Below are 26,190 nucleotides of genomic sequence, written 5' to 3' on the forward strand. Positions count from 1 at the left end.
ACAGATCGACGTCAGAGATATAGGTCTATAGTTTTGCGCATCTGCTCGACGACCCTTCTTGAAGACTGGGACTACCTGTGCTCTTTTCCAATCATTTGGAACCCTCCGTTCCTCTAGAGACTTGCGGTACACGGCTGTTAGAAGGGGGGCAAGTTCTTTCGCGTACTCTGTGTAGAGTCGAATTGGTATCCCGTCAGGTCCAGTGGACTTTCCTCTGTTGAGTGATTCCAGTTGCTTTTCTATTCCTTGGACACTTATTTCGATGTCAGCCATTTTTTCGTTTGTGCGAGGATTTAGAGAAGGAACTACAGTGCGGTCTTCCTCTGTGAAACAGCTTTGGAAAAAGGTGTTTAGTATTTCAGCTTTACGCGTGTCATCCTCTGTTTCAATGCCATCATCATCCCGGAGTGTCTGGATATGCTGTTTCGAGCCACTTACTGATTTAACGTAAGACCAGAACTTCCTAGGATTTTCTGTCAAGTCGGTACATAGAATTTTACTTTCGAATTCACTGAACGCTTCACGCATAGCCCTCCTTACGCTAACTTTGACATCGTTTAGCTTCTGTTTGTCTGAGAGGTTTTGGCTGCGTTTAAACTTGGAGTGAAGCTCTCTTTGCTTTCGCAGTAGTTTCCTAACTTTGTTGTTGTACCACGGTGGGTTTTTCCCGTCCCTCACAGTTTTACTCGGCACGTACCTGTCTAAAACGCATTTTACGATTGCCTTGAACTTTTTTCATAAACACTCAGCATTGTCAGTGTCGGAACAGAAATTTTCGTTTTGATCTGTTAGGTAGTCTGAAATCTGCCTTCTATTACTCTTGCTAAACAGATAAACCTTCCTCCCTTTTTTTGTATTCCTATTAACTTCCATATTCAGGGATGCTGAAACGGCCTTATGATCACTGATTCCCTGTTCTGCACATACAGAGTCGAAAAGTTCGGGTCTGTATGTTATCAGTAGGTCCAAGATGTTATCTCCACGAGTCGGTTCTCTGTTTAATTGCTCGAGGTAATTTTCGGATAGTGCACTCAGTATAATGTCACTCGATGCTCTGTCCCTACCACCCGTCCTAAACATTTGAGTGTCCCAGTCTATATCTGGTAAATTGAAATCTCCACCTAAGACTATAACATGCTGAGAAAATTTATGTGAAATGTATTCCAAATTTCCTCTCAGTTGTTCTGACACTAATGCTGCTGAGTCGGGAGGTCGGTAAAAGGAGCCAATTATGAACCTAGCTCGGTTGTTGAGTGTAACCTCCACCCATAATAATTCACAGGAACTATCCACTTCTACTTCACTACAGGATAAACTACTACTAACAGCGACAAACACCCCCGTTGTTTACGTAAGACTGTGGACTGCAGTGTGTGTCATGCAATAAATGAAGCTGTACCAGTGGTAAACAATCCGGCCTCACAGTACACACACAATTTCCTCTGCCGATTATTTGTGTTGGTTTGTTTACCAACAGTCTCGTTTCGGAAGCCCTGGCGCCACGGTAGCCTCAGAGCGATTGCTATTTACATTGTCTTCTTTTCTCACTTTTTAGATCGTGTGATTCAAACTGCCTACGCCATCCTAAACATTTCAGTGACGCTAGCACGCGAACGACGTGGTCGATCATACGTTTACACTACTGGCCATTAAAATTGCTACACCAAGAAGAAATACAGATGATAAACGGGTATTAGCAAAATATGCAAAAATGCTCACATGGTACACATGTATCAAGCAACAGGCCTTGTAACATACATTTTGATACGCCTTGTATGTAAGTCGATCATCTGCTCGACTACACTACATAGTGACTTGGTGTAAGGCAAATATCAACCCATAGCCGAGGCAGGGACTGATTGCTACCTTGGTTACTGAAAAGGGACTGAGTTTTACGACTACTCAAGGACAGATCTCCTGGATATGTTTTTAGTTCGATGTCTTGTGAGTGTGATTCTCCATAGGCATTTATCAACCGAGTCTACAGTATTCGATGCATCGCAGTATATAACGCTGGGAAGTTGCCCGTCTGCTCTGACTGGCTTTGAATTTATGTAGCGTATGTACTGAGCAGGGAAACAAATCCAGAACATATTTGCGCCTGGCCGGACTGGGTGGCCGATCGGTTCTAGGTGCTACAGTCTGGAACCGCGCGACTGCTACGGTCGCAGGTTCGAATCCTGCCTCGGGCATGGATGTGTGTGATGTCTTTAGGTTAGTTAGGTTTAGGTAGTTCTAAGTTCTAGGGGACTGATGACCTCAGAAGTTAAGTCCCATAGTGCTCAGAGCCATTTAGTCATATTTGCGCCACTAAAGGCCGAGGGTTCCATGCTCGTGAAAACCCAATGAAATTACTTAGCAGATATGATAATCAATGAGAGAGCGCTGAAAACTTAGTGGTTCATGGTGGTATCTCCTCGATGTTAACGTTCAGTGTCCACTGCCGGTGGGAAGTAGATTGGCTGAGTGGCGAACGGTGTGGTGCATCTGGCTGAATTAACTATACAGTCGTATAGCAGTACCACTTCTTCCATCCTAAGGTTAGAATAAGTGATCCCATTCGCATATTAATAAGGCATAATCTGTTGAGGCTTCTGATGACTGTATACAACAAAGTGCTTGTGGAACCACGTTCTATGTGATTGAATTTTATATTCAGAGGTGTTAAATGTAGAACGTGTTGCTGAGACATCTTCAAAAAAATTGAGTATTTCAATTACTTCACAATATATGCATTTATTAATGCCGTTTGTCATTTCTAAATCTACATCTACATGGATACTCTGCAAATCACATTTAAGTGCCTGGCAGAGGGTTCATCGGACATCCTTCACAATTCTCTATTATTCCAATCTCGTATAGCGCTATATCTTTCCGTACGAGCTCTGATTTCCCTTATTTTATCTTGGTGATCGTTCCTCCCTATGTAAGTCGGTGTCAACAAAATATTTTCGCATTCGGAGGAGAAAGTTGGTGATTGGAATTTGGTGAGAATATTCCATCGCAACGAAAAACGCCTTTCTTATAATGATGTCCATCCCAAATCCTGTATCATTTCTGTGACACTCTGTCCCATAATTCACGATAATACAAAACGTGCTGCCTTTCTTTGAACTTTTTCAATTTACTCAATCAGTCCTATCTGATAAGGATCCCACACCGCGCAACAGTATTCTAAAAGTGGACGGACAAGCGTAGTGTAGGCAGTCTCCTTAGTAGGTCTGTTACATTTTCTAAGTGTCCTGCCAATAAAACGCAGTCTTTGGTTAGCCCCACAACTTCCAATTTAAATTGCCGTAATTGCATTACCTAGGTATTTAGTTGAATTTACGGCTTTTAGATTACACTGATTTATCGTGTAACCGAAGTTTAACGCGTTCCTTTTAACACTCATGTGGATGACCTCACACTTTTCGTTATTTAAGGTCAACTGCCACTTTTCGTACCACTCCGATATTTCTTCTAACTCGTTTTGCAGTTTGTTTTGATCTTCTGATGACTTTATTAGTCGATAAACGACAGCGTCATCTGCAAACAACTGAAGACGGCTGCTCACATTGTCTCCCAAATCGTTTATATAGATAAGGAACAAGAAAGGGCCTATAACACTACATTGGGGAACGCCAGAAATCACTTCTGTTTTACTCGATGACTTTCCGTCAATTACAACGAACTGTGACCTCTCTGACAGGAAATCACAGATCCAGTCACATAACTGAGACGATATTCCATAAGCACGCAATTTCACTACGAGCTGCTTGTGTGGTACAGTGTCAAAAGCCTTCTGGAAATCCAGAAATACGGAATCGATCTGAAATCCCTTGTCAATAGCACTCAGCACTTCATGTGAATAAAGAGCTAGTTGTGTTTCACAGGAACGATGTTTTCTAAACCCATGTTGACTGTGTGTCAATAGACCGTTTTCTTCGAGGTAATTCATTATGTTAGAACACAATATACAGTATGTTCTAAAATCCTGCTGCATATCGACGTTAACGATATGGGCCTGCAATTTAGTGGATTACTCCTACTACCTCTCTTGATTGTTGATGTGACCTGTGCAACTTTCCAGTCTTTGGGTACGGATCTTTCGTCGAGCGAACGGTTGTATATGATTGTTAAGTATTTCTCTTTTCACAAAAAAGATTAAAAGCATGAATGTAACACTAGGAACAAAACTAATCTCAATCAAGACTTCAAGGGGTTAACATTAGAACAGAAAGGAGTCAGGATACATGGGTACACATATATTCAACAGCCTCCTAGAGTACGTTGAATGTCCTGTAGACAATGTGGTAGAGTTTAGGACTGGATTTAAGAAATGGTGCGCAAGTCATTCCATTCTATTGAAGGGTATCTTCACAGAAACTTTTGAATTTAAGGGTTTTGGTTAATTTATAATTAAAATTATCACTGTAACACAGAAATGTAAGTGTATCAATGCATTGCATTTAATTAAATGATCTCTTTGACAGCTTTCCACATTCCTGACACCACTCTCCGCGGTATCCATGGAATAGGTCGAATGTAATGAAATGTAAAGAGGCTAGTGAATAGTCAGCCACTTCCGCTTGTATTGTTATTTTAATATTTACTGTATTATTGAATATAAATTTAAGAATGTTTTAGAATAACCACAATATTTAGTTTGCACAGAGTGATAGTGCGTTACTATAGGTAAAGTAAAGCGTTTGGGGGAAGAGTACACAAACACACACAGACACACACACACACACACACACACACACACAGTGATACACGAACACAAGAGAAAAACAAGGTGAGTTGACTGAATGACTGCACAGTCGAACATTGAGCTATTATTTGACAGTAGTCGGCCTCTTCTGTCACTGTCGTCTATGTTCCTTTAATTGTTTTTCAACTTGTTGTTAAGATAAGTGTAACATTGCTCTGGAGCAGGATGCATGGCAATTGAATCATGTCTGATGAGCTGTTGAATCATGAAGTACGCAATGCCGCACATGAAAGCGATGAATAGCAACAAATCCGACTTAAGATGGACGATACGCAAAGTATATACTAAGTTAATTCGTAACAGTGACAAATAATAGTTGTGTGCTGTTTCTTGTAACAGAAGATTTGATATCTTTGTGTGAATACTGTTCGAAGCTATTGAATCCTTGTCATCTTTATCTAGGCAGATAATCCTGATGGCATAGGGACAGGAACCGCTTGTAGAGAAGGATACCGTTTGTTGACGCACGTAGTCAGCAAAATACAACTGAAAACTATTATTTGGTTGTTGGCGAGAAAAAGAAACTCCAATTGTAAATCATCAAAAGTTAATCTGGAATAAAAGATTTTTACGTGTTTCTTGTGATTCTAGAATCCGCCATATGCCAATAAATGCGAATTCATCATGAACGACAGCTTCTAGTATTAAAAACAGCTACCTTCCATATCTGTAAATGCCCACTGATAAGAAATTGAGTAAATATATTTTACGATTTTAACTTTATCGTATCTTTTCTTTTTCAGGTTGCGCTGGGATATTAGTGGGGCATCCCTTGGATACTGTAAAGGTTAGTATACTCGCATGCGGCTTGTATTGCGACAGCTATGCCTCTATAAGTTCTGTAGAATGGAAAAGGAAACTAGGGGACATCTAACGACATTTGTTACGAAAGTTGCAGTTTTTTTTTTTTTTTTAATAAGAGCACCTGAAATAAATTCGTCCTATCATGAGTTTTTGTGAATCCTAGCACGGATGTACAATAAAATCTGCTGTGCAGAGATATACTGCCTGTTAATCCCAAGGTTGAGTACGTATAATTAATTTATTGGTGGCAATTGCATTAAGCGTGGCAGAGGTTAACTTAATGAGCAAGTTTGTTTATAAATAAATAAATCTTCTGCTACCAGTCACGATTTTCTTTATTTTACTATTCACACGACGCGTTTCGAGAAATAATTCCCATTTTCAAGTGCGTTTTTATGATGTGTGTTAAGCCATTTCTTTTGATGTTGTCAGTGTGTGTGAGTCTACTTCATTTTGTTGACTTTTGAATTTTCTAATGGTCCATTTGTGTAGAGAGTCACACACACTTAACATCACACACAACTTGTACATTTTACACACCGAAAATGTGTAAAATGTATAAGTAAAATCATCACACACAACTTGTACATTTTACACATCGAAAATGTGTAAAATGTACAAGTAAAATGTACAAGTTGTGTGTGATGTTAAGTGTGTGTGACTCTCTACACAAATGGACCATTAGAAAATTTAAAAGTCAACAAAATGAAGCAGACTCACACACACTGACAACATCAAAAGAAATGGCTTAACACACATCATAAAAACGCACTTGAAAATGGGAATTATTTCTCGAAACGCGTCGTGTGAATAGTAAAATAAAGAAAATCGTGACTGGTAGCAGAAGATTTATTTATTTATAAACAAACCTATTGTATCTACAGTCGCAGGCTTTCAAAAACCATTTATAATGGATCAAATCAGATTAATGAGCAAGTTTCCGCAGTGTTCAAGGCACCACCCTCGCATTCAGATTCGTTTTCCCCACCTTTTCCTACAACAGATAACGCTAATGAAGAGATGGTTCCTTTGAATGGGACACAGGGATTTCCTACCCTGCCCCTGTCCAATCTTAATTCAAGTTACGTCTTAATAAAGTCGTCATCGACAGGACACTAAACCCTAATCTTCGTTCTGTCCGAGATTAAGTAACTCGTTGAGAACATTAACAACAAACAAATAATGAAAACATTTTCTGCATATGTTACATAAACCACTTGGAAAACTCTTTCCTTAACATGAACCACACATGAAGAATCTGAAAGGAGATAATACTGCAGTTAACACCTCATATTTAAGTCAATGCCATGTCCATATGGCACAACTGGAATATCATCCTTTGATTGTAGTAATGAGAAAGAAACGCTTTCGTTTACACAGGCATATCAAACTCGTTCCGTTGATACATATAGAGATGAAATCATATAAACCAAGTTGAACAGTGTTACCCATGAGAATGACAATGGCTTGGATTCAGCCACAACGGTTAAAGTGACTTTTCATTTACATAAAAAAGAACAATAGTGTATTAAAATGTGGATCCACCTTTTTGCAAGCACACAGTTATTGTTGCTTTGGTTCAGTGGTCGACTTGGGGGAGGGAACCAAAGAGCGAAGTCATCGGTCCCATCGGATTAAGGAACGATGGGGAAGGAAGTCGGGCCCGCATCTCGTGGTCGTGCGGTAGCGTTCTCGCTTCCCACGCCCGGGTTCCCGGGTTCGATTCCCGGCGGGGTCAGGGATTTTCTCTGCCTCGTGATGGCTGGGTGTTGTGTGCTGTCCTTAGGTTAGTTAGGTTTAAGTAGTTCTAAGTTCTAGGGGACTGATGACCATAGATGTTGGGTCCCATGGTTCTCAGAGCCATTTGAAGGAAGTCGGTCGTACCCCTTCAAAGGAGACATATCGGAAGTTGCCTGAAGCGATTGAAGCCTAGTTTACACGACGACATTGGGTTGCGCCATTCGTTGCTTGGAATGAGTTGCACGCAAATGGTTTCATATTTGACTGTAGACACGGCGAAATCAGTATACTCTTCAGTTTCGTCGTTTTGTGGGTTCCTGAGTCGTGCCTGAATTGAAAGTTTTGGCAGCTGCACGTCGCTCGAGTTGTGATGGAGTTGAAGCTTGTTGCCTGGAGTGGCTGCATAAGAAAAACATAAGAAACGTGTTTCGATTCGTGAATGGATAAAGAAAAGACGTCAGCTCGGTTGCTCAGCATCCTTGCTGAAATAATTTATAATGGGAGATCCAAGAAGTTCTTTTAATTATCTTAGAATGTCCCCAGAACTGTTCACGTTTCCTCTAAATACAGTTAATTATGCGATAAGGAATAAAGACACTGTAATGCATGAAGCACTGTTGCCAGAACTGAAATTATATATCACATTGCGTGCATTAAATCGAGAACACTCGGCATGCTATAAGATGTGGTTTTAGTTGGTGATGACGCTTTTTCATTAAGACCTATAATTATTAACATTAACAGTAACAGTTGTTAACATTTAACGCAGATCACTATAGAACGTATAAAAGGCCTTTTATGCATAATTTAAAACAGATTGTACTGCTTCCATAACTTCAGCTTCGAAATGTCGCATATGGCTAGGACTTGTATATTCTAAAATAGGCATAGCAATGGTAGAAACTGTGACGTGTTAGTAGCCAACAGGCCTGGTTTACGGCTCAAGCGATAGAAATCGCCGCTTCGGTCGCCAAGCTGAGAGGGATACAAAGATGCCACAACTGTAAGGTTTTTAATTTGTAGCGGTTGCTTGGGGGCCCAAGAGCGAGATGTATGTACAGTGCGTGTCACAGATAGTAACGAAAACTGACACGAGTGAAAGTGTTCGAGGGAAAATGAAGCGCCAAATGATAAGTCTCTTGTGTAGACGAATCTCGAACCAGCCTAGCCGGTGAGGATGCAATGGAGGAAATGTAATCGGCGCCTTCCATCGTCTTAAGATTAATCACTGCTACGCCCCACCAGCAGCTGTGGGCTTACTTGTATCGGCATTGACCTCACTACAGGCTAGTGAACGCAAGTGCTAAGTTCATCGCAGCGCCTCATCGCTGCCTGTTACACACTTCTGTGCAGTTTGAAACTTGGTGGAGCACTTTAACGTCTCCAGGACCGAACGCGCTCGTTACAGTAAAAACTTGCAAAAAATCCGTAATTCTATGAAGTATCATGCAACCGATAAACGTATAAACATGAACACTATGATCCTAAACACTGCTCGCCAGTACAAGTGAAAAAATACATATACTGTGCTTCGTTTGGTAGTGTTCGTGCTTACAGACTTATTGAATGTGTAATACATCGCACGACTAGATGCTTGGTTCCTTACGTGTGGTGGTAATTGCCTAGTGTTCGGATATCTTATGACTTGCAATCATGATCTTGTACAGTCAGTTCCACTTTGTACGGGTCGAGACGCGACCACTACGGTGGCGAGTGAATCGGCTGATGGCAAATCGGGATGGATCGCCATCTCCCCATCAACACTACAGCTGTGTATTTGATGGTGACGGGAATCGTACGACGAGACATCAGTGAAACATCCCTTGTTACAGTATTTCTTTGTTGATCTCAGTTACAGGAAAGGAGCATTAGGCGGAGAGAAAGTTACTGACCTTGGTGGCGTAGATGGATGCTAGCAAGCGGTGTCAGCGTTTCGCATGGTCTGCGGAGAGCCGGATAAGCGTAGCGCAAGAGCCGCACTGCCGGCCCTTGATTACCGTGGCTGATGCTCGTAGCACAGCTGCTCCGCGGCTGCCGTGATAACACACCGGGTAGACGGTGTTAAGACCGTGATGTCCAGCATTAAATGAAACGAAAATGTACCTACGGCCAGGGCTTCTCACTGGGTAGACCTACCACCTGGTGCATGTCTTTTTAGTTGGCGCCATTTTGGCGACTTATTTGTCGACGAGGATGAAACGATAATGAAGACAACATCCAGTCTCCGAGCGAAGAAAGTCTATGGCACGGACAGGAATCGAACCCAAGCTCCTCACATGGTATTAACGTGCGGATAACTCAGCTATGTAGGCGGACAAAAATGACCTGTGGTGCAAGTCTTTCAATTGCGCGCCATTTCGGCAACTTGCGTGTCCTTAAAACCAACGGTACCCATTTTCCCTGGTCGATTACCCATCCAGGTACTAGCTGGGTTGGTTCAAGTGGCTCTGAACACTATGGGACTTAACTTTTAAGGTCATCAGTCCCCTAGAACTTAGAACTACTTAAACCTAACTAACCTAAGGACATCCCACACATCCATGCCCGAGGCAGGATTCGAACCTGCGAGCGTAGCGATCGCACGGTTCCAGACTGTAGCGCCTAGAGCCGCTCGGTCACCCCGGCCGGCCCCCAGAGGGTGGCTGGCAACAGAAAGTACTCACCCAATAGGTGACCCAGCAGAGCGAAGGCATCAAGTTGAGCACATGCAGCCGTGAGGAAAAAGATGGGAGCCAGTTGCTACTGGCGACGAAGTCCGCGCATGGTAGATGGATGCATCATCTCGTCCTGTAAGTCGTCTTCGTCACGTAATGAACTGGCATGGACTGTATCACACGGCTACTGTACGTACCTGGATACTGCTGGATATAAAGAACGTCTACGAATGATATGTCCGAAAGAACAGACACCATATCCATATAACTATATATATCTACGAATGATGGTCTGATTTGGGCGGATATATAAGTGAGCTGGGTGGTTAGTATTTCCAACGGCAGTACTCCTACGCCAGAACTCGTGGCACACCGGAGTGGCGGTGCATCGCCATTGAACGACGATGACTTCGTTTGCTTTGGTTTTCTCTCTTTGTTAGTTTCTCCTGCTGGAACTACAAGATTTCTCAACTTCTCTTTTAGTGGCGCTGGCTGGCGTCTTCCGTTTTGTCAGCGTCCTGAATGAGTGCTCTTGCACTCTGAATACTTTATTAATTAAAACTTCTGGGCTAAGAGGTCGGAAGTTTTAATTAATGAAGACACCGACCGTGAAAGACTACACGTTATGACCTGAATAATTTGTTGTGTAGCGGTGTCTGGATTTCAGGCTGACGACTGCCTCCTCCAGTGCAACGTCATTCTGCTGACCAACGCAGGACAGTTCATCACACCTTTGGAGTCATGGTGTAAGAACTTGAAAATGGTTCTATAGACGAATTCGCCTAATAGCGATTTTTAATTAACACTATACTTTACAAGATCTCAACAGAAATAATGTCGTCCTTATATAGACACAATAAATGTTTTCCGTATCTAAGCTGTTCAGCAAACAGTTTGTCCTACTGGTACAGCTTAATGTGTGTTGTGTGACTGTGAGGAGTGCTAGGCCCAGAATAAATCAGCAACGTGACTAATGACAGTTGTTCCGGTAGCCCAATGTGGTTTTTAGGTAATTAAGCAGCTGGGCTGATCCCAATCTTTGCCTCATAAAATACGATGTACAAATAGTTAAAATACGAGAACCTGTAGAACAAAGGTTACCTGTGTAATAGGCAGAAGGCGCCATGACTTTCGTGCTTTGGGTTAAGTGTCGATTGTCACGACAGCAAGGATTTCCCGGTGCAAAGTTAAAACGGAAGAAGGAATATTTAGATCATGAAAACAGTGGGCCTCATACAACTAAATAAATAATAGGAAAGAGCGTGAAAGAGAGACCTCGGAAAAAGTGTGAGTCATTGGAACTGATCTCTTCTACATGAGCGTTTAATGGTGTTAGAGTACTCCGTGAGTTGAGAATCAGAAGATGGGTCTGGATATTTTTTAATTGTTTATTTACGCGGCCAAGGGTCATCTCATAATGTTATACGATTTGTCATTAAAATATAATGAAAATAGATAGCTCAGATATACATACACTTGGAATATACAGTTGACACAAAAGACTGCGCACAAATTGAAGAACTCTGGAATAGGAACTTATGGTCACAGAAGTAACTGAGAGGACAAGCAGTGCACATTGATCATAAGTTCAGCAAAGATAATTTACTGTTTACTCAACAATGTTGTACATTATATAAGGTGTGAAAATGCATAGCCTCGCGGCTATAACATCGAATAAAAAGTTCTGGGTGTCCAGCCGCGTCAAATGGATAACTAAGGACTCCTTGGCCATTCGCAAGTGGCAAGGCTGCCAGTGAGCTGCTAGTACGCACTTACATGCACTAGCCGCTGGCTATGACATCACTGGTGCTCAAGGCATCCCCATATATGGGCTTACGTTGACTCGGCGTTCGAAGTGACTGCTTCATCATCGCGATTGCTGGGCTCCGCTCCGCGCTTAGCTACAGGTCGCCCACTCTATTAATGATGTTATCGGTGATTTTTATTTCGATGGATCCTTTAACTACACAATCCCAGAAGCCGTTAGTGCGAGCCGCGGCAGAGGTGTTGTCAGATATGATCCGGGCCGGCCGCGGTGGCCGAGCGGTTCTAGGCGCTTCAGTCCGGAACCGCGCGACTGCTACGGTCGCAGGTTCGAATCCTGCCTCGGGCATGGGTGTGTGTAATGTCCTTAGGTTAGTTAGGTTTGAGTAGTTCTAAGTTCTAGGGGACTGAAGACCTCAGCTGTTAAGTCCCATAGTGCTCAGAGCCATTTGAACCATTCAGATATGATCCGGTGACCGTTCTCTAGAACATGCTCAGTTGAGGAGGATTTCTCAAGGAAGCGTAGGTGATAAAATGTCTCTTTCTTGTTCCTGCGTTGTTCTGCAGTACTTACTGTTTGCCCGACATGACGTAAAACTGCCCAAACCTCTAAGGTACCTTTAGTCCACAGGTGTTCTGAGACTTGATGAATCTTTAACTGGTATACAAGGTGTTAGAAATGACAACCACTACATTCAGTACAAGCATAAAATTTTCTCAGAAAATTGTGGCACACACTTCCTGGTACAACAGGCATCTCACGAACTCATCGGATGCTACGAGCATTCTGGCGAGAACTGTTTCTTCGTTGGGAACTTGTCTCAAGTACACAAGGCTTTTGATAAGTCTTTACAAAATAAATAAATAAATAAAAATCGTATTAGGGGTGCGAGATGGCCACGTAATTGATCGTCCCGATGCAGCGACTGGGGTATGTGGCACTGAAGGCGTCGAGTACTTGCACAGAAAAGTCTGCAGGTACTTCATGTAGTTGCATCCACATATGATGACGCATTTTAAGTGGCACATCTTGTAACAATTATTCTGGATGAACTTGGTCAACGAACGCATTCTATCTCACTTCATTCAAACTTGCTGGCAGGAGGTAAGGTCCGATCACGTATCGCCAATAATACCGAGCCATACATTCACTGCAGACCACTGTTTGCAGTGGTGTTCCAGTGGGATCCTAGAATATTGGCACACGCTGATGTGGCTGTTACAACAGTTAAAGAATCCATCTCTGATGAACTGTGCATCATATGTGAATAACATGTTGTTTGGGAAACAGAACTCATTTTTGCAACGTTGAACAATCCATTCACAAAACCGAACTCTTTGTCAAAAAATGGTTCAAATGGCTCTGAGCACTATGGGACTCAACTGCTGAGGTCATTAGTCCCCTAGAACTTAGAACTAGTTAAACCTAACTAACCTAAGGACATCACAAACATCCATGCCCGAGGCAGGATTCGAACCTGCGACCGTAGCGGTCTTGCGGTTCCAGACTGCAGCGCCTTTAACCGCACGGCCACTTCGGCCGGCGAACTCTTTGTCGGAATCATCCACACCCATATGCATATTACTTGCTGGTAATGATAAAAGTGCAACTGCCTCTCATGCACAACATGCCACATACTACTTTGAGACCTATCCATGGTATGAACAATCGCACGCGTGCTTTCTGACGGCTGTTCTTCCACACGCAGAAATATCTCCTCTTCAATGCCGACTGTTCGAGTAGTCCGTGGGCGGACTTCCTGATGCTCTGAACGTAAGGCATCTGTCTCTCCGTATAGGCGACGAACAGCTTAAAACGTTCGACGCTGTGGTTGACGTCTGTTCGGATACCAAGAGCGGTACAAGCGTTGAGATCTGTGTGCTCAAAATGGTTCAAATGGCTCTGAGCACTATGGGACTTAACATCTGAGGTCATCAGTTCCTTAGAACTTAGAACTACTTAAACCTAACTAACCTAAGCACATCACACACATCCATGCCCGAGGCAGGATTCGAACCTGCGACCGTAGCGGTCGCGAGGTTCCAGAGTGAAGCGCCTAGAACCGCTCGACCACACATCCGGCTCTGTGTGCAATGCCAGTGGCGCAGCCTCCCATGAAAGGCACATTTCGCAGTTCTGCAAACGTGTACCGTTCCATTTCACAAAGTACTGTACGTATCACAAACATTGCAATTACTTTCAGTAAAGCTGCAGTGTACACTGCCATTTACAGCAGTACTGAAATGCAAACAATCGCCTTGTCTCAGAGCGCATGAACGAAAAGCAGATATACGTACGCAACAACAGATACACAAGACCTTAATGTCATGACAACAGACGGAACGCGCTTGAATGACAAGCAGTTATTCTTACACAGAAATAGTACATTATCTTTGCTGAGATTGTGGCCCGCTTGGATTGATTGTGCTTGTTTTTCCTGAGATTCCAAAGCTTTCACCGGCTCTGGGTTACTTCTAACGAAGTTGTATTTCGAGTCCCCTATCAGTTCCATCAATTTATGCGAACTTTATGAATCATTCTATATGAGAATGTTCTTACGAGGATAGAACACGTGGTCGGCCGTGGTCTTGCTGAAGGAATCATCCAAATATTTGTCTGAAATGATTTATGAAAACCACAGAAAACCTAAACCAGGATGGCCAGACAGAGCAAACTCCACCCCCCCCCCCCTCCACGAATATAAGTGTCTTAATAACTGCACTGTCCCACCCAGTTGGTCTCTGTTCTTATGCTTAAGCACAATTTGCAGAACATAAATAATAATATAAAATAGTTTTGCACTGCTTCTTCGCATTTCTCCGCACTATCACTGCACGCGCTATGGACACTCGCTGGTGACTACCACCAGGCCCATGAACATGGTGCTACGGCTCTTCTACTCCCCGTAGTCTGTCCGGAAAACTGGCTCCAGAGTCATAAACAGGCTACTATGCTACATGAACATCTCCACGTCGTGCCTTCTGTCTGGGGACTTTCCTCCATTATCGCCTTAATGCCTGTTCTTCGTTAAATGTTAACGATCAGGGTGTGCTTTATCAGGGTGTGCTTTACCGAACAAGAAGCTGATCAGTATGTTTTCGTATTATCTTCTTTCATCATAAATGATACATCTCTGTTTTGGATCCCGTGCTAGAACATTGCAGTATCAGATAGGATGTGTACCAACATATGTTGCCAATACGACTGGGCTGTAGATACAGCGATATCATTAAGTGAGGGAGACCGGCATTTTGGCCAGACGTATCTTCTTCCCTGTGATATGGCTAATAAGACAAAGCTCAGTACTAAAGATTAGCACTAAATGTTACCATGTGATCTCATTTACGTAACTCATAGCATATAGCATAAGTAGTATTTCTCACGTAAAAGTATCTAGCACTTATACGGTTTTTACCTGAGGAATCTGGTTAACTCATGGTAGTGACAATACTCATTTTCCCATGACAAGGATGCCACTAATACGAATCTCGTTACAGTAATTATTTAAATATCTTGTTTGTAACACAAAACGTACTTGACACAAAATAAAGGCGAGCTGTAATTTTCAAAAACAGTATGCAGAGTGGTATCTTCATTTCTTTAGTGCTCAGTCTGAGGACTGGTTGATAGCAGTCTGGTTGGTGGTAGATCTTCGGTCTCCATGACTTTCTGCCTTCTTCTTCATTTTTCTGTAAGTGTTGCATCTTTTATGGTTTTATCTAAGAACTTCAGTCGTTGTATTCCTCTAGCTCATTTTTCGTTGACATACATCTCTATTTTTGTTTTTAACACCCGTCATATCTCAATAGACGATCAATAATCTGAAAGCTCCTTTTTAACAATAGTGTTTATAGTCTCCTCCTGTCTTCCACACTTTTCAAGACTTCATCGGTCGTGATCTTATCAGCCCACTTGATTGTTAGAAGGTGCTGGTAACGCCACATCTCAAAAGAATCTAGTCTTTCTCTCCCATCAGTCCCGAGTGCCCAAATTTCACAGCGATACAATACCTCGCTACAGACATATGCTTTCAGATACTCTTTTCCGATTTCTAGGTCGATAAGTAATGAGTAAAATATCACTTTCCTTTTACTGAAGGCACTTTTTGCTTGGGAAGTTCTGTTTCTTAATCCTTCTTTCCCTATTCCATCTCCAGTGATCTTGCTACCTAAAAAGGTAAATGACTTATGCCGTAGCAGTAGCTTGTCACGTACCTGTCGTAATGTGGCCATTTTCTCTGAAACTGTCCACTAACATATTTCAGAGGATGATATGTAAATTCTCTTGATCAAGTAGTCATTAATTTGCACTGCTCTGTAATTGCAGATTTGGATTAGCATTGCCAGTGGCTGTTTTCATTTCTGTAATTGTTTCTGTGCCTTTCTTATGTAGCACGGTGGAGGATTCCAAGAGTTGAAAGCTTAGAAGTTGGCTGCGTGAGAAAAGGAATTCTTTTAAGAGGAATTTGCCATCATAAAAATGTTGAGCCTCAGGCAGAGGCCCAGCCCCAGGTAAACAGATCGGCATTCGCAGCCATTCTCGTTCCCCAGCCCACACTCGCAATGTGAAACACGTGACACTTATTTTCCAGCCGAAAGAAACATGGAATTCTTTGCAGAAGATTTTTAATAAGATAAGGGATCTTTAGCTAGGTGGGATTTCTGACAGGGCTTGTGAATTTTTGTTACAACTCCCGGGAATGAGGTTCAATTTAAACTTTCAGAACCAAGATTTCCTATTAGGTCATAATCTTATTTTCTTGGGATCCGTGCTTTTTCACTGTGTCTACATACAAAATTGTATCGAGGAACGGGAGAGATTTTCTGCCTTCCCACATACCTAAAAGCCCTATCGGTTCATCACTGAAAAAATCTACAAGAGTTGGAAATTGTTTAATATCTTCAATTGAGTTTTACTGGTCGGCACTCGGAATCTTTCCCACCGTTGACCAGAAAGTTCCTGCTCTGACGAAAAACGGCAAAGCTCTAGAGCGACCAGAAGGAGAACGCTTCGGTCTTGGTCTCTGCAGAGTAATGACTTCACCGCAGACTTTTATAGATTAGTGATGTCACTTTAGATTTTTGGAGATTAAGTACCTCAGGTTGGGACAGGAGATATGACAGATGAGACAAACCTTGTTGCCAGTGGAAGGTTGTCCGTACTTTAGGATTAAGTACAAAGAGCTGGCGGAAATCATATTCTCCAGCCGCTGCTGGAAAATAAGTGTCACGTGTTCCACATTGCGAGTGTGGGCTGGGGAACGAGAATGGCTGCGAATGCCGATCTGTTTACCTGGGGCTGGGCCTCTGCCTGAGGCTCATTTTTATGATGGCAAATTCCTCTTAAAAGAATTCCTTTTCTCATGCAGCCAACTTCTAAGCTTTCAACTCTTGGAACCCTCCACCATGCTACATAAGAAAGGCACAGAAACAATTACAGAAATGAAACCCCATGCGCTTGGTAAGATGAGCAATCGTCGCGTCCGCCGACGTCGTCCAGATGCGAAGTTAGTCCGCTCCCTTCAGGTGTCAAGTATGCAGAAAGAAAGTCACATATCTAGCTTGGTGCTCTCATTCCACATTTTGACGTCGTAAGGTTTTTGCTCCTATCTTTCCGTAAGCTTTCAGCATTTAACTAACAACTTACACTGTTGCTGTCGTGTTCGAAAATTATTAATGTAACTGCGTTTCATTCTGCCACCGACGTGTGTCAAGGTTATGTCTTCGTGTTGTAATCACCTGTCTATTTGTCAGTGCTTCTTTTTAGTATACCAGTGGGTAACTTCAATGTCCCGTCTCACTCCCTTCCCAATTCCTGAAGATAAGCACAAGTATTTTCTAATGTACCACCTTATAAAAGAGAAGTGACATTCCATGCTGCAGTTCTCACTGACAAATGCGTTTGTTCCTCTCTATAGCTCTCGCCTTCCGTAGATCTAATGAGAGGCAGTTTTACCTCCGAATAATTGAACCAACCTCCAATCCAATCATGCTGATACATGGGATATCCAGTCGGACTTTTAACAGTGTGTTTTCCGTTGCTTTCTCCGACCTGCGTTGTTGTGCATCTATGGTTCATCCACCTTTAGAGTCAGTTTTCCGCCCCAAGAGCAGAATTTGTCCTACCCTCTACCAACTCGTGTACCCTCTAAGAGATCAGTTGTGCACTTTCTGAGCAAGCGTTGCCCCTTCTCTATCACTTTTCAGGGTTTTCCCTTCATCAAGGCTAGGACGAGCAGCATTTCGTAGACTCTCCGGTAGTTTTAGAGAGATATTGCAGAGTTATTATATGCGGGAAAATTTCCAACATTTCCCTGCGCACATCAGCAAACAATTACATTCGTACTATATCTTGACTGATATTCATCATTTGTTAACAGTCTTTGTTACGACCACTTCGTTACGTGTTCGGCAAACCTCAGTGTTTTTCATTTGGTATTGTTTCTATCAGAGTCGAAGTTTGGCTGTTTTTCCGTTATCCAGGGAATATCTTCGTAAACGGTTTCTCTTAGAATTACCTACTTAATTATGAACTTCCCTAATACAGGGGATCATTCAAAATGATGGTATGTGGATAAAAAATCCTAGGACAAGATCCTAAAATTATTTCATTTCATAAATAGTTTGAGCTCATTACGAGCCATCTTCAGATCTTTAGCAGCTTTTTGCAATCTCCCTTAACTTGAGTTAGCATGTTTACGTTGTTACTTGACGTTGTCAAATCGGAAGACATGCAATATGTTACGTTAAAATGTGTGGATAAATAATCCTAGGTCAAGATCGTTAAAACTCCTTCATTTCAAAAAAATGGTTCAAATGGCTCTGAGCACTATGGGACTCAACTGCTGAGGTCATTAGTCCCCTAGAACTTAGAACTAGTTAAACCTAACTAACCTAAGGACATCACAAACATCCATGCCCGAGGCAGGATTCGAACCTGCGACCGCAGCGGTCTTGCGGTTCCAGACTGCAGCGCCTTTAACCGCACGGCCACTTCGGCCGGCCCTTCATTTCAAAACTAGTTTCAGCTCCCTGACGAGCCATTGTTTAACATAATAAATCGCATATCTCCGGATCTGACAATGTCAAAAAACAACGTAAATGTGCCGAATCAGACTAAGGGAGATTGCAGAAAGCGATCTTGGTCTAGGATTGTTTAACTACATATTTCAACATAACGGATCGCATACCTCCCGATCTGATAATGTCAACTAATAACCTAAATGGCAATGTGTTTTTGTCGCTGTAGACAACCTGTTTAACGTATTGTAAGCAATTAAACGACAGAAATTTTAAACGTTATTGCTGCTGCTATACGAAAATAAAAGTCCAAAGTGCATAGCATGATAGGTTATTACAGAGTCGAAGGAGAAAATGTTTCATCGTAGAGTATGTGTGTATGAATTGTTTCCTATGGTAATGTCTTTAGCCAGCCAGAGACAAGCATGATGCTTTTAAAGACAGAACAGCTAACCTAGTATTCCTTGCACAGGTACATCTTCAGACGCAGAACCAGCGCAAACCTGCCTACCGAGGAGCCTTCGACTGCTTCAGACACATTTTGCACAGGGAGTCGGTAAGTTGAGTTCGTTATCATTCATACACCATGGGCATATGAATGTCGTGGACATGTCAGTAGCTTTACAATAAGACACTTTTCCTTTGTGAAATCGTGGCTTCATTTACATAAATAGATTTTTTAAGAAACTTCCTGGCAGATTAAAACTGTGTGCCGGTCCGGCATACAGTTTTAATCTGCCAGGAAGTTTCATATCAGCGCACACTCCGCTGCAGAGTGAAAATCTCATTCTGGAGATTTTTTTATTTTGACCAATCATAAAGTTTAATGAACATAATCCAAACACACACACACACACACACACACACACACACACACACACATACACACACACACACGCACACTCATATCGTCCTTTGAGAAATTCATCTATGGAGTAGAAGAAACTGTCAAGCGAAATGATTTCAATTTGTATTTAAAAGCATTTACTTTAACATCTTTAATGCACAATGGAATGTGTCAACTATCTTACGGCTGCACAGCTTGTCCCCTTCTGCAGAAGGTTGTGACTGGTGGAGAGATTTATTGTTCTTAGTGCTATATTTGTGAATATTACTAGTGATCGGACATCGTAGTTCTTGTGTGACCTTTAAAATTTTCACGGAAAATTGAATGTTCAAATTACGTGCTTGTAGCCAGTTGTCACTCAATACAACCCACAATAGTTCAACTGGCTACCTGCCGGTTAAACGCAGATAACCTATCTAAGACAGTCTTCGATGGCTCAACTCAAGATGATCAACAGGTGCCAAGTTGAAATATCGTGGAATGTATCGAACGACAGCCGGCTGGAAGCACGAAATTCGTTTGAAAATTGTGATTATTCACAACAAACTTCACAACAGGGTAAATGCTTTGTTAGGGTGTCGTCTCCTTTTTTTCAAAAACACTTGCCTATAGAGATCAGGAATCAGCCTTACACCATATTTCTGTGTAGTGAAAACTTTGCTTGTATGTGGCCCAGAAAATTATTCCATATGACATTATTGAACGGAAGCAAGCAATGCAGCCTAAGCCAACTTTCTAACACTTTCATCAGCGAAATCAGTAATTACGCGTAGAGGAAATTTGCTTAACTCCATGCATCTGAGTGTATCTATAATACATAATTTTCAGTTCAAGTCTGGTCAATATGCACAGTCAAGAATTTTGAGAATTTACTTTCGCTTATTTCCTCCTCCCTCCCTCCCCCTCCTCCGCCAATGTTCTGTTATGATGATGATGATGATGATGATATATCCTGTTTGTGCAAAACTGAATGAGCTGTGTTTATTTTAGCTAAGTTATAGGCTATTTTCCAATAATCAATCAATATTTTTTTCTGGATACAGCTTTTATTACGTCTTCTGTTGTTGCATCTTTTATTATATTTGATTACGAAACTGGTATCATCAGCAAAGAAGACTATTTCTGCATAATTATTGGAAGATGGAATGTCATTTGTGTACAACAAGAACTCAACCCTGTGGAACATTAGTAGGAATTTCATTACGAAGCGAATCAAAGCTTCCATTGCTTCATATCAGATAAATACTGCAGTGAATCACAAAGTACGTCTTTGGTCAAGAATTCTAATCCTATAATTGTAAAGTAAGATTTACGGTTTGTGTAAACGTTAATTGTCACCGCTGTAAAAAGAAAAAAAAATATTCAACGGTACGTATTTCATTCTACATCGTTTGTTGAGGTGTCACAAGTTGCATGTACGTAAAAAATCCATATCAGTGTAATGAAAGTGAATACTGAGCTGTGGCTAAAATAACAAACATAAAACAACAAATAGAAATTTTTATTCAGAGACTAAGCAGCTTATATTTCTCTTAAACTTAAACTAGTTGCTCATTGGCCAACTCTTCGTCAGTAAACCCATCCAGATAGCTATGTGTAATTGTTAAAGAAGCTCTGACATTGCCAGTAAAATCGAGAAAGAGCCGAGCAGTAGTAGAATGTGCACAGAATAACGTGACCAGCAAAAGAACAATCGGCAGGGTACGCATAGGGAGAGAGGTAGTGGTGGGAGTTGAGGTGGGCGCTGTAGAGAAATAGCTGAGCACTGAAGGGGAAGTGCCATTCTAAATTGAAACCTATGCTCACATTTTTTTGTGAATATTTAAGTGGATCCCCTCCATGTCCACACCTGCATGGTGACCATTCATAAAGATCTACCGTCCCCTCTGATTTGGTTAGTGTCTAAAAGAAATTCCACTGAAAATGAAACAAAACCAGTGATTTATTTTCGCTTGGCTTATTAACCATTTGTAACTTGCAGACCCCATAGTGATGCGCCTTCTTTCGATAGACACTAATGACAGTAGCATTGAACATCCATGAAGCCTCGCCGTTTCTTCGCAAATGTGCTCAAAGACACAATATAGTTATATCCTCTGGATGCGTTAATTCCAGCCGGAAGACATTTTTCAGTTTTGCTTGCATAGAATTTTTCACGTAGACTTCTCTTGCCCTGATGCTTGCACCAGTTTATCTTATGTTCGACCGAGAGTGGTGACGCAGAGGTTAGCACACTGGACTCGCACTCGGGAGGACGGCGGTTCAACCCTGTCTCCGGCCATATTGACGTAGGTTTTCCGTGATTTTCCTAAAACGCTTCAGGCAAATTGCAGGATGGTTCCTTTACAAGGACACAGCAGACTTACTTTCCAATGGGACCGATGACCTCGCTATTTCGCTATTTGGTCCCTTCCCCAAATCAACCAACCAACCCTTTTACGTACGTAGGATTTACATATTTGTACAGAAATGGCATTACAGCGTTTCGGCTCCTAGAAACATTGCTTTGTTCTCTTAACCTCTAGGGCACAAAGTGTAAACCAGGAGGCGACGGATCCTAGTTTTACTGAAACCGCACGATCTTTGAAATAATCAAACCTGTACTTTACGTTAGTCACCATGGAGCGAACTCTCTTGTTCTACAGCATTTTCATTCCAATCTGTACAGGAAAACACGGTTCTGAGATTTTTTATGTCGTACTGTTTCCTCTGGAGATTGCCAGTATGTGCCTTACTGAACATAGAAACGTCATCCGACGTTAGTAGAACTGCAGACTCATTTGTAAATATTTTGTTTTGTCCAGCAGGTTACTTCTCAGTGCGATGGAAACGACGTGCGAGGTTCAGAAAAGGGTTTATTTCCACACGTCAAGAACGAAAAATATTTTTTTTTAGTTTCCCGTCTCTTCCTTTTTTCATTTTCCTGTATTCACTAATTTCAAATTCACATTGCTGTAGATTTCACCGCTACATCTTCAAGCACCTTTCAGGGATGCAAGAAGCAGTCTAAACCCACAACCTAAGTCGTCTCCAAAAGCGAACGTTACAGAACTGTTCTGAATTTCGTATATGAACGCTCGACCCAAGACATCATGTTTGGCTCTGAAGTCGATGGTACTGAAATGAAGTATTATATCGATAGTATTAAATACAGAACTGGCAACATATTGGATAACTATGTGCCTTCTTTATGATACCCTGCCTATCATCCTCGAATTTTAGCCTTTGTGTTTGTGTTTAACTGGGGCCCCCATTTCCTTCAAAATACGTGTATTGCCATTGGCAGTCATATGATGTGCGTGCTCAGCCAGCTGGCCGAGATTCCGCTAAGGGATGATCGAAATTCGAAACTGATTTCGTTTCGTTGAGAGTATGGAAACCGTAGCTTGCTACATTCAACAGTTCTACTCTGAACGAGTGGAGGGCAACGTTATTGTCATAGTGAGCCTCGTGGCCCATGTCTGCTTTCGACCTGAGGTCCTTAACCGGCCGTAGAGGAAGTTACTTTTCATCTGGGCCTACATAAGACCATTCAGACTGAAATAGGTGTGGTATGGGGAAGCATAATTACGACATACACTGAGGTGACAAAAGACAGGGGATAGCGATATGCGCACGTGCAGATGGCGGTGTTACCGCGTACAAAAGGTATAAAAGGGCAGTGCATTGGCGGAGCTGTCATTTGAACTCAGGTGAGTCATGTGAAAATGCTTCCGACGTGATTAAGGCCGCACGGTGGGAATTAACAGATTTTGATCGCGGACTAATAGTTAGAGCTAGACGCATGGGGCATTCCATTTCGGAAATCGTTAGGGAATTCAATATTCCGAGATACACAGTGTCAAGAGTGTGCCGAGAACACGAAATTTCGGGCATTACCTCTCACCACGGACAACGCAGTGGGCGATGGCCTTCACTTAACGACCGAGAGCAGCGGTATTTGCGTAGAGTAGTCAGTGCTAACAGACAAGCAACACTGCGTGAAATGTGGGACGTACGACGAATGTACCCGTTATCACAGTGCGGCGAAATCTGGCGTTGATGGACATGGCAACAGGCGACGCACGTGAATGCCTGTGCTAACAGCACGGCAGCGCTTGCAGAGCCTCTGCAGGGCTCGTGACCATATCAGTTGGACCCTAGACTATTAAAAAGCCGTGACCTGGTCAGATGAGTCCAGATGTCATTTGGTAAGAGCTGATGGTAGGATTCGAGTATGGTGCAGACCTCACAAGGCATTGTTAACGAGCTGGTGGTGGTTCTATAATAGCGTGGGCTGTGTTTACGTGAAAGGGACTGGGTCCTCTGGTCCAACTGAACCGATCATTGACTGCAAATAGTGATGTGCGGCTACTTGAAGACCATTTGGAGTCATTCATTCATGGACTTCATGTTCCCAAACAACGACGCGTCATGTCAACGGGCCACAATTGTTCCCGATCAGTTCGAAGAATATTGTGAACAATTAGAGCGAATGATTTGGCCACCTAGATCGCCCGACATGAATCGCATCGAACATTTATGGGGCATAATAGAGAGGTCAGTTCGTGCACACAATCCTGCAGTGGCAACGCTTCGGCAATTATGGACGGCTATAGAGGCAGCATGGCTAAATATTTCTGCAGCGGACTTCCATCGACTTGTCGAGTTCATGCCACGTCGAGTTGCTGCAATTCACCGGGCAAAAGGAGCGCCGAGAAGATATTAGATTCCATGACTTTGGTCACCTCAGTGTATACTTTCGCCGTTTCGTCGACATTGTAATGGTCCGGTTTAGTTTCCTCCGATGGAACAAAATACTCTCTTTAATCTTTTGCATTGTAGGGGGAGGGGGGGTCTATCTAATACAACGGAATAGTCTGGCGCCACAGTCTTTGTACCATATCGCCAAAAATCGGGTGAAACATCAAAAAGCATCGAGTAAAACTGTCTTCTGCCCTCCTGATAAAACAAGGACATCATTGAGGAACATCACAGACAACCTCATTTTACGGAAGGCAGGGTTCTATCGAATTCCGAGCCAAAACGCAAGATGTACATTGGAAAACCACTGCGCTCCATCGAAGATCGCTGCCGAGCACACCAATGGCACACTCACCAAACTATCCTTACGAGCTGACAGTCGCAGAACATTGTTTATTCGAGACTCGCTCTATGAATGCGAACGCATCATGATCTCAACGACGACGTCGATACTGGGACCGAGGACCACGAGAAGGACTGGCAGCGTCACATACGCCACAGCACATGACATTGCAAGTCTTACGACTGCCAGCAGACGTCTCTGGCCAGTAGCGAGTAACTATTTCAGACGAGTTTAACAATTCTTAACTGCGCATTGAAGTGCGTACTATCTCTTGATAGGATACGACGAAGATGGTCCTTTATTGGGTACCTTTTCAGTGATCTATTCACTTTTCTTGGGCCCTGCAAGGAGCCTAGCGTTTGCGAAGTATGGTCGACAAGGTGACTTGTGAGACATCACAAGTTCGTTGCGGCGACCCGTATTTCTCGTGGGCCCCGACTGGACTGGGTCGATAGAGAGGCATCTACATACGGACCAGGGACAGTCAATCTTATTAACAGATACTGTGACTATAGTCCGGTAAGGCTTGAGAACCGTGACTGAGTTTAATTCAGGAGTAGACTCTCAGTAATGTCGAGCTGGCTGCCAGAGCGGCCTCACTGTCTGCCTCCACTTCGACGCATCCGGGCCGTGGCGTCTGGCGTCGCCAGCCACGGTCGGTGACTCAGCCGCCTCTCCAGCCACGTCTCATGCGCCCTCGGGTGCGAACAGAGGGCCGACCGGAGTGGCCGTGCGGTTCTAGGCACATCAGTCTGGAGCCGATCGACCGCTAAGGTCGCAGGTTCGAATCCTGCCTCGGGAATGGATGTGTGTGATGTTCTTAGCTTAGTTAGGTTTAATTAGTTCTAAGTTCTAGGCGACTGATGACCTCAGAAGTTAAGTCGCATAGTGCTAAGAGCCATTTGAACCATTTGCGGACGGAGGGCAGAGTGCCGTGAGTGGGGGTTATGTCTACTGCAAGCCCCCAGGAGATCAGTTTGTCTGCTCACCTGGCGATGGTGACAAGACTGGTTGTTGAAACATTGTGCCGGCTGGACGCTACGAACCGATAACACACCCGTGGACTGTTGGATCAGCTCTACGATATACAGGACATAAAATCCCGTCTGAGGCCTGCGATTATTTTTATGTTACTAATTGGCAACCAGTGCTGTACAATCGCAATAAAGTCATGAGATGTCCAATTGACTCTTTTATTGGAACATGTTACGCGTTTCGGGATTATACCCATCTTCAGACATCACAAACTGCAACTCCTTGGTTAGGAAGGAGTTGAAGTTTGTGATGTCTGAAGATGGGTGTAATCTCGAAACGCGCAACAGTTCTAATAAAAGAGTCAATTGAACATCTCATGACTTTATTGTGATTGTACAGCATTGGTTGCCAATTATTAAAAAAAGAAATTTATATTAAAGTGAGCGTTTTTTGAGTTGACAACAGAAATACACATATCTTCATAGCGCATCCTGCTGGAATATGACCCTCTTCGTTATTCGTCTTTTTTTTTGTCCAGTATTTA

The 26,190-nt window shown here is 42.7% G+C and overlaps 1 protein-coding gene across 1 annotated transcript in view; it reads left to right on the forward strand.

The window, feature by feature from the left end:
- LOC126194890 (mitochondrial basic amino acids transporter-like) overlaps window positions 1-26,190 on the forward strand; it is a 268,011-nt gene that overhangs the window by 167,932 nt on the left and 73,889 nt on the right. Inside the window, exons 3-4 of the mRNA XM_049933239.1 lie at window positions 5,500-5,543; window positions 19,211-19,294. Coding sequence (XP_049789196.1) covers window positions 5,500-5,543; window positions 19,211-19,294 — 128 coding nt within the window. The remainder of the gene's footprint in view (window positions 1-5,499; window positions 5,544-19,210; window positions 19,295-26,190) is intronic.

This window comes from Schistocerca nitens, chromosome 7, assembly GCF_023898315.1.
Source record: "Schistocerca nitens isolate TAMUIC-IGC-003100 chromosome 7, iqSchNite1.1, whole genome shotgun sequence".
Taxonomy (NCBI): domain Eukaryota; kingdom Metazoa; phylum Arthropoda; class Insecta; order Orthoptera; family Acrididae; genus Schistocerca; species Schistocerca nitens.